A 9,770-nucleotide genomic window follows, 5' to 3' on the forward strand; every position below is an offset into this window, starting at 1 on the left:
TGATAAGAACAGTCATACCTTAAAGGAAATACACCATGTAGCCTGAAGAGTAGCAACTATTCCATCTTTTGCCTCCACCTCTCCAGGACAGACACTGGGTTTCAGAGACCTTTTTCCAGGTACATAAGAATCTTGCATTAAAAATCGAAGACATAGCGTGGGCAATATGGAGAAACTCCGTTTCTACAAAAAATACAAAAAAAAAAAAAAAAAAAAAAGCCAGAGATAGTGGTGCACACCTATAGTCCCAGCTGCTTGGGAGGCTGAGGCAAGAGAATTACCTGAGCCAGGAGGTCAAAGCTACAGTGGGCTGTGATTACACCACTGCATTCCAACTGGGTGACAGATCAAGACCCTGTCTCAAAAAAAAAAAAAAAAAAAAAGGAAGACATGGTAAATAAAACTAGTATTGCTGAATAAATAAATAAAAAGCAAACACATCAAATGAGATGAGGGTTTGTCCTGAAAAGCCACCCTGGGCTTGTGGCTTTGTACTCAATGGTCAGATGGCTTTGCCTTTCATCTAGTGGCCCCCTCGGCCAACATGAAATCTAGGTGGCACTTTTCCCCCAGGGAATTCTTGCTGCCCTGGACATCTCCCTGTTCCGTGGGGTCTCCGACAAATCCTCTCTGATGGGGAGCAACATGCCTACCTAGGTCCTGTTCACCTGTGTACCAGGTGACCCTGGTCCCAATCAACCCAGAATAAAGATGTGCTGGACAGCACAGGGGAAAGGGTGGAGCAGGGGGAGGAGCAGGAAGGGAAGGAGTGCTCATCACTGAGCTCAGCAGCCTGAGCCCCGGTGAGTCATATCAAGGATTGTAATTCATTCTTGCGAAGCAGCATCAATTCTGTTCACTCAGGAACCTTTCTTTACACCCTGGGCGTCTATGGCCATACCACCCTGAACGCTCCCGATCTCATCTTCACAACTTGGAGAACCAATGGATTTTTTAGGAGCCTACAGCTTTCTTAGAAATTCTGCTTAGGACAGGCACGGTGGATCATGCCTGTAATCCCAGCACTTTGGGAGGCCAAGGAGGGCAGATCACTTGAGGTCAAGAGTTCAAGACCAGCCTGGCCAACATGGTGAAACTCCATCTCCACTAAAAATACGAAAAATTAGCTGGGCATGGTGGCACGCACCTGTAATCACAGCTACTGGGGAGGCTGAGGCACGAGAACTGCTTGAACCTGGGAGGCAGAGGTTACAATGAGTTGAAATCGTGACACTGCCCTCCAGCCTGGGTGACAGAGCAAGGCTCTGTCTCAAAAAAAAGAAACGAAATTCTGCTTAGACTTTCCTATTTTATCTGTGACGTGATTATTTTGTCTTGGGCTGTGGATCTTTAAAAAGAATTTTATCTTGGTTCAATTACAAGCCTTAACAATGCTTTATATGAGGTGGCCAGGCTGGGCATGGTGTCTCATGCCTATAATCCCAGCATTTTGGCAGGCCAAGGTGGGAGGATCACTTGATCCCAGGTGTTTGAAATCAGCCTGGGCAACATAGCGAGATCCCATCTCTATAAAAAAATTTTTTTTTAAAAATATCTAGGTGTGAATGCACATGCCTGTAGCCCTACTATTCGGGAAGCTGAGGCAGGAGGTTCGCTTGAGTCCAGTAGTTCAAGGCTATGGTGAGATATGTTGACACAACTGCATTCCACCCTGGGTGGCAAAGCCAGACCTTGTCTCTAAAGAAAAAGAGGTAGCCAGAACGCCCCTCAGCACCTCAAAAGCACTCTCCTTGTCCTCCACTCTTAATGAAGGTGCATGCACACACATACACTCACACACGTCATTCTTCCAGAACCATCACACACTGGCTACCTGCAGACACCTGTCAGGTAGTATACACAGGTGATGGGTGTAGGGATGTGATGGATGTAGGGAGACCTCCTCGCAGACCCTACTTCACATGCCCCGTTTAGAAGAGGAAGCTGCTACTCAGCCCCAGGGAGCAGGGCCCCGCAGAAGATAGACCCAGTGACTTACACATTTAAAAGAAATACTTGGCTGGATGTGGTGGCTCATGTCTGTAATTCCAGCACTTTGGGAGGTCAAGGTGGGCGGATTACCTGAGGTCAGGAGTTCGAGACCAGCCTAGCCAACATGGCAAAACCCCGTCTCTATAATAAATACAAGAATTAGCCAGGCATGGTAGTCACCTGTAGTCCCAGCTACTTGAGAGGCTGAGGCAGGAGAATCCCTGGAATTTGGGAGGCAGAGGCTGCAGTGAGACAAGATTGCACTACTGCACTCCAGCCTGGGCAAGAGAGTGAGACGCTGTCTCAAAAATAGTAATAATAATAGTAATAAAAGTAAAAAATAAAAGCTATGTTGAAAAATCAAAGTTGTACATGAAATCGCTTGATTTTTAAATGTTGACAGAAAAATATTATACACTGTGCAAGTCCAAGAAAATTTATCAACAAGGACCGGGCACAGTGACTCATGCCTGTAATCCCAGCTCTTTGGGAGGTCAAGGCAGGTGGATCACGAGGTCAGGAGTTCGAGACCAGCCTGACCAACATAGTGAAATCCCATCTCTACTAAAAATACAAAAAATTCGCCAGGCACGGTGGCATGCGCCTGTAATCCCAGCTACTCAGGAGGCTGAGTAGAGATCTTGCCACTGCATTCCAGCCTGAACAACAGAGTAAGACTCTGTCTCAAAAAAAAAAAAAGAACCTATTATGTGCTAAGCATCTATCTGGCAAGGTTCTTTTTCACATTATTCTTCCTGCTTACAAGTAGTCAGACATTTTAGAAATAAGGAAACAGAGGACGTTGACCCTGGTCACCATGTTAGTAAGTGATAAGTTTATCCAAGGCCTGTCTGAAGGCCGAAGGTTGTGGGCCCACCACCATCTGGCCTCTGGAGTGCCACAAATCCGTGTCTGACAACAATAACAAAAGCAAGTGACTTACATGATTGTCACGTTCAAATGAAATAATACATGGGAAAGTGTCTTATCAATCATCCAGTAGATTATGAACAATGATATGATTAAGAAAAGAATATAGATAGCAAAAGCTTTGATTCTTCCAGAAAACGTATTTAAATTTGAAAGCAAAAGTGGAAAGCTGGCAGCCTATGGCTCCATCCAAGGAGCTTGTTGATACTTTTTTTTTTGAGACAGAGTCTCACTCTGTCACCCACACTGGAGTGCAGTGGCACATTGTCAGCTCACTGCAACCTCCACCTCCCAGGTTCAAGTGATTCTCCTGCCTCAGCCTCCCAAGTAGCTAGGACTACAGGCGTGTGCCACCACACCCAACTAATTTTTGTATTTTTTAGTAGAGATGGGGTTTCACTATGTTGGCCAGGGTGGTCTCGAACTCCTGACCTCGTGATCCATTAAGGTGAGGGACTGCTGGGCCTGGCATAGTGGCCATCCCTATAATCCCAGCACTTTAGGAGGTTGAGGCAGGAGGATTGCTTGAATCCAGGAGTTCAAGACCAGCGTGGGCAACATGGTGAAAACTCTTTTTTACCAAAAAAAAAAAAAAACCCAAAGCGATTAGCTAGGTGTGGTGGTGCTCACCTGTAGTCCCAGCTACTAGAGAGGCTGAGGCAGGAGGATTGCTTGAGCCCAGGAGATCAAAGCTGCACTGCAGTAAGCTATGCTCATCCCCCTGTACTGTAGCCTGGGTGACAGAGCAAGACCCTATCTCAAAAAAAAAAAAAAAAAAAAAAAATCAGGGATTGTCTCAGTCCATTTGGGTTGCTATTACAAAATGCCTTAGACTGGGTAATTAGCACACAACAGAAATTGACTGTTCACAGTTCTGGAGGCTGAGAAGCTCAAGATCAGGGCACCAGCAGATTCCGTGTCTCTTGAGGGCCCATTCTTCATAGATGGTGTCTTCTACGTGTCCTCACATGGCAGAAGGGGAAAGGGGAAAGGGGCCAACACTTCTCTTAAGTTTCTTTTATAAGGGCACTAATCCCATGCACAGTGATGGAGCCCATGTGACCTAATCACCTCCCCAAAAGCCTCCTCTCTCAATACGATTACACTAGAGATTCCATTTCAATACATGATTAGTGGAGGGGCCCCTGCCTGTAATCCCAGCATTTTGGGAGGCTTAGTTGGGAGAGTTGCTTGAGCTCAGGAGTTCAAGACCAGCCTCAGGCAACACAGTGAGACCCCATCTCTACAAAAGAAATTCAAAAATTAGCCGGGTATGGTAGCATGCATCTATAGTCCAGCTGCTTAGGAAGCTGAGTTGGGCAAATCACTTGAGCCCAGGAGTTCAAGGCTGCCATGACAGTTCCAGCCTGAGTGACAGAGCAAGACTCCATATCTAAAAAAAAAACAAAAAAAAATCAAAAAAGTTGGAGGGACACAAACATTCACATCATAGTAGGGATTTAGGTTCTATAAGATACATTTTTCCACTATATCCCCACGTCTATAAATTTCAGTTTGTATCTATTTTTTTCTAGCTCTATTACATTTTACATAGAAAGATATATATAATACATTGATTACTAGAAAAAAGCTCTTCATTTCACTTTTTTTTCCAATGGGGTGTATGTCTGTGTGTGTGTGTGTGTGTGTGTATAAAATATAATAATGGACAATTACCAAGGTGTTATGAGTGGTTGTTCCCAGGTGGTAAGTTTTCTGGGTGTTGACATTATAGTGGTTTTTATATTCCTTTTATTTTCTTCTTTTTATTTATCTGTAATTCTGATTTTGCTCAAATGCTCATGTAGTAAGAAAAAAGTTTGTAATCTATCGAAGATTATCTATAGCATGGAGTCTCTGCCTAGTAAGCCTATGATACTTAGCGAGAAGTGGAGCAGTGGCTCACACCTGTAATCCCAGCACTTTGGGAGGCCTGAGTTGGGAGGATCAATTGAGTCCAGGAGTTCAGGACCAACCTGGGCAACACAATGAGATGCAATCTCCACAAATATATAGTCAGGCGTGGTGGTGTATGCCTGTAGTCCCAGATGCTCAGGAGGCTGAACTATGACCATGCCATGGCACTCCAGCCTGGTGACAGACCAAGACCCTGGCTCTGAAAAAAAACTGGAACCCAGCACCTGTAAGTAGCCTTTGAAAATCTTTATTTTATTTTATTTTTTCCTTTTAAAAAATATTTATTGAAGGTTGGGCACGGTGGCTCATGCCTGTAATCCTAGCACTTTGGGAGGCTGAGGTGGGTGGATCACCTGAGGTCAGGAGATCCAACATGGAGAAACCCCGTCTCTACTAAAAATACGAAAAAAATTAGCTGGGTATGGTGGCACATGTCTGTAATCCAAGCTACTCGGGAACCTGACAGTCAGGTGTTGTGGTGAGCCGAGATCACGCCACTGCACTCCAGCCTGGGCAACAGAGTGAGACTCTGTCTCAACAAAAACAAAACAAAACAGCAAAAGAAAAATATCTATTGAGCATAAATAAGTGTCCTATACATTAAATATCAAGAAATATTTATCATTAATTACAAGTCAAGATGTAATACTGAGGGAATCATAGAATCAAAATACCCACTCATGATACAATAGTGATAATTCCATTCCAACATCGAACACAGTAATGACTTGTTCACAAGACACAACAAAACTCACCAAAAAGGCCATCACGTAAACCAACCTATAATACCACAATAGAAAATGATTCTGAATCATAATATGAACAGCCCCAATAATCTCATCTTTGTCTCACCAATTTATCAGGTCATTTTGAGGCTGTAGAAATACACTGTCATAGGTTTTTAAGATTCCATTTCGTTAGTTTTGTTTCAAATTATTGCCAACGAATGAAAACAAGTCATACAAGCCAAAGGTACTTTTAAACTAAGTTCGTTTATCATAAGAAAGAAAGAAATCAAATTTTAGTACAAAGAAAGCATTTCCCAAGCAATGAGTCTCTTAATGGAAAAAATAAAAGAGCAATGTAATTAAACTTTCCTTCAAAGAAAGGAAAGAAACCTAAATCTGTTTTGGTAAATTTGGAAAGATAAATATTTCCTAGTCCCATAGTAAGTGTTTGTTTTGCAAGATATACTTCAATGATGCAAATCTGTGAAGCAGGGATCTGCAGCAATTCAAATTCACCCACCAGAACTCCATCCTTGTTTTTTGTTGTCGATGGGAACACAGGTGCAGATGCTGCCTCATCCAGATAAGAACTGCCTTCATCAGCCAGAAGCTCATCACCCAATGCGTGCAACTCTGCTTCTAGGTCATCTTCATCCAGTTCTGGGGTGTCGTAACTGCGACTCAGTGCGCCTTGGATTTCATTTGCATCTTCCATCATATCCTCTAGTTGGCCTTGTAAATCCTCAGACTGGTCGATTTTCACTTGCTTGTATGTCTTCTTCATTTTCTTTACTTCCAGCTTCATAGCATCAACCACGGTCTTGGTGTCCTTCAGTGACTGGATGGTGTAATTGGCTTGTTCCATGTTGAATGACTGTAGGACAAGATTGTCCCACTGCTGCTCATACATCTGCTTTTGCTTTAAAACTTGCAAGGCTTTCTGCTTGACCATATTCTTTGCAGGATCCTCTCTCACCTTCTTGATCTGATCCTTATACTTCACTAGCTCAGCATCCAATCGAGAAATCTTCTTGTCAATGGACTCTGCCCTGCTGTTCACCACGCCAATGCAGTCAGTCAGGCTGGGTGGCGGAGCCTTGGGTTTCACTTTCCCAAAGAATCGGTTCATCTTGAGCGGCTGCAAAGAAACCCAAACACTGGAGCAAAAGCAGAAACTGAAAATCTCTATTCTAGACCCCCGAAAGGTCTGCTTCAGGAGAACTGCTCTTTATTTATTTATTTATTATTAGTATTATTTTTTGAGACGGAGTCTTGCTCTGTCTCCCAGGCTGGAGTGCAGTGGCACGATCTCAGCTCACTGCAACTTCTGCCTCCGGATTCAAATGATTCACCTGCTCAGCCTCCTGAGTAGCTGGGATTACAAGCGTGCACCACCATGCCCAGCTAATTTTTGTATTTGTAGTAGAGACGGGGTTTCACCATGTTTGCCAGGCTGGTCTCGAACTCCTGACCTCAAGTGATGCGCCCACTTCAGCCTCCCAAAGTGCTAGGATTACAGGCATGAGCCATCGTGCCTGGCTGAGAACTGCTCTTTTAATGGGGGTTGGAGGGCACTTCATTTTTTGTAGAGGAGCTCTATTAGCGGCACTGAATGCTATTATCAAGCATTAAAGCAAGCCTAGCGACAAGATGTTGTTGTCCTTCCCTTTCATTTCTGTGTCTATTCCCAAATGACAACAGCCATTTGAATCAGAGATACATGTATAGATGGGCCTTGACGTCTGCCATAAGGAATTACTCACAGGGTGTGTTGCAATTGCCTTCAGGATGTCTTTCAGTAAAAAGACTGTTTGACAATCTTGGCAAAGCTGTGTCTAAGGCCTCTGCTCTAAGCTGATGAACTTGGGGTCCCTCTGGGGACAGAGCCAAGTGTTCTGAAAGTCTCCTGCTCACGGAGATTTCGCATTCTCAATTTAGTCTCTCCTGCCAGACAAATGACCCCAGACAAAATGGCCAAGTTCATTCATTTTGCCCATCCACCCACCATCCGGTGAACTCCTGGCCTCTAGACATCTCTTACCAGTGCCAGAGCCTGGACACCATCTCTGTCCACTGCATCTTCCTTTTCCTTTTAGAAACTTTCCATCTAGATCTGCTTTTCCATTCTCATTCTGAACTTCCTGGGTCTTAAATGATCTTCATTTCTTCATCAGAATTCCAGCTCCCTAGCTGGTCTCCAAAGATGACAATAGTGAACTTGTTCATTCCAAGATTGTTACTGACTGATACAGATTTACGAGTGCATGTCCTGGGAAAACATGTCCTTGGAAGGGTGGGAAAAAAATAAAATTAGAGAGAGCAAGGCCCCATCCAAGGAGAGGAGTGGCAAGGTTGTGATCGTGGGTACCACAGGCTGGTAGGGGAAGCATTTGCCAGCCTGTGCATTTCCAGAACCTTTGAGTGTAATTCAGAGCTGCAGTCTTACCTGCATGTGGGGCTCACCCTGCTTTTGACATGACATGCTGCAAAGCTGTGCCCTTGGAGTACTCTAATGACCTTTCTCACTGCCAGAATTCGTGTCCAGTTTCCCTCATCCACCTAGCAAGGCATTCTCTATTCACTTTTCGAGTGACAGCTGGTGGAGAACAAGAGGCCAGGCTGGGAGGCAGAAGGCTGGAGTTGGCCCATTTCCACCCCAACTCATGAAGCAACCTTGGGGACGCACAGTGGCCTCGCCCTTAGCTTCTTCGTCTGTAAGATGGAGAGATTACACTAAACCACTGCTTCCCAGGCTCTTGGATTTTGTACCAAAATGCTTAAAACAAAGCTCTTTTGAAAAATGTTTTAGCTTTATCTTTTAAAAGATACTTTTAAATATATTGTCTAATAAAGAACATGGGTCAGGTGCAGTGGCTTACACCTGTAATCCCAGAATGTTGGGAGACTAAGCCGGGCAGATCAATTGAGGTCAGGAGTTCGAGACAGCCTGGCCGACATGGTGAAACCCCTTCTCTACTAAAAATACAAAAATTAGCTGGGCGTGGTGGCAGGCACCTGTAATCACGCTACCTGGGAGGCTGGGGCAGAAGAATTGCTTGAACCCAGGAGGCGGAGGTTGCAGTGAGCCGAGATCACACCACTGTACTCCAGCCTGGGCCATAGTACAAGACTTCATCTCAAATAAATAAATAAAATAATAATAAGATATTTTATACCAAAAAGGGAGAAAAACAAAACCTCAGAATAAAGATTGGTCATTTAAATTAATAAATGTAGTTTCTTGAGAAAACTCACTATCATTTTAATTTTTCTCTTTGGTTGGGAATCGTCAACATTCTGGCCTGGAATCATCCCTGAGGTCCCTTCCAGCATCATATCCTAGAGTAGGAAAAATTAAAAAGGGAGGGAAAAAATAGCAAACCTTTAGGACAGAGTCAGAGCAGCTCCTTCAAAGCCAAGGAGGATGCTTTAGAACTCGGGATAATTTCAGGCTCCACATTTAAGCAAAGGCTTTGCCATCCAGTAAGACTTTAAGAAGAAGGATTTAAAAATCCATCTGTTTGCCTTGGGGGACTCGGAGCAAAAGCACAGTTTCAAGCTGATAGGCTCATGATAATATAACATATTCACTAGGTCATAAAGGGAAAAATACATGACTGCAGGTTTGGAGCTCCTCATTTACACAGCTCTTAGGAAACTCACTTTATATACCCCAGCTGGAATTGCTTCTCCAAAGCCGTTCCCGATTGCATAATTGTTCATTATGTCTTCAGGGAGGGTTCCATCTGTAGTCACGAATCCCCATGAAAATTTGTGGGAAAATATCCTTGCTCTTTCATTACATCTAAAATGTGATCACCCGATATTAAAACACAAAGAGCAGCTACATTTTAAAGGTGAACTGCAGAGCTAAATTGAGAGTTGACTTAATCCCATTTTTATGGGCTGATTAATGTCCCGAGTAACCAGGCTGGGAGGAAAGTTAATGCCTTTTCCTTTAATGGAATGCACCATGTTTCTGGCTTTTTCTCAAGGGAGCACATCGCTACCACTGTGGTTTCCTACAGAACAAGACTCAAAGCGACCATCAGAACTTTCCTTGTGTCAAATGGACCCCAAATTACCCATGCACCAAAAGTCTTAAGAGTCAGAGTTTCAATCGTTAAGGGAGGAAAAAAGGAAAATAAATGGGAAGTTGAGATTTCTTCACAAGAGGCTAATCGTGTCTATTTGTGACAGCTT

At 43.8% G+C, this 9,770-nt stretch overlaps 1 protein-coding gene across 1 annotated transcript; it reads right to left on the reverse strand.

The window, feature by feature from the left end:
* Positions 1 to 519: 519 nt before the first annotated feature.
* On the reverse strand, positions 520 to 6,696 carry LOC105732162 (charged multivesicular body protein 5-like). The gene is made up of 3 exons (XM_064368434.1): positions 6,034 to 6,696; positions 5,595 to 5,619; positions 520 to 716 (listed from the first exon to the last, which is right to left on the reverse strand). Exons 1-3 carry the CDS (start codon positions 6,694 to 6,696, stop codon positions 520 to 522), a joined length of 885 nt encoding a protein of 294 aa, XP_064224504.1.
* Positions 6,697 to 9,770: the final 3,074 nt, after the last annotated feature.

The sequence above is a fragment of the Aotus nancymaae genome, unplaced genomic scaffold (assembly GCF_030222135.1).
Source record: "Aotus nancymaae isolate 86718 unplaced genomic scaffold, 86718_ANA_hifiasm-v0.15.2.pri h1tg000077l, whole genome shotgun sequence".
Classification (NCBI taxonomy): domain Eukaryota; kingdom Metazoa; phylum Chordata; class Mammalia; order Primates; family Aotidae; genus Aotus; species Aotus nancymaae.

Excerpts from the sequence above, each read along its gene's own strand:
- LOC105732162 (XM_064368434.1), bottom strand. The coding sequence starts at position 6,696 with ATGAACCGATTCTTTGGGAAAGTGAAACCCAAGGCTCCGCCACCCAGC. Across the intron at positions 5,620-6,033 it reads CACAGATTTGCATCATTGAA|GTTGGTTTACGTGATGGCCT; the intron begins GTATATCTTGCA and ends GTGGTATTATAG. Across the intron at positions 717-5,594 it reads TTTACGTGATGGCCTTTTTG|CACATCTTTATTCTGGGTTG; the intron begins GTGAGTTTTGTT and ends TGTGCTGTCCAG.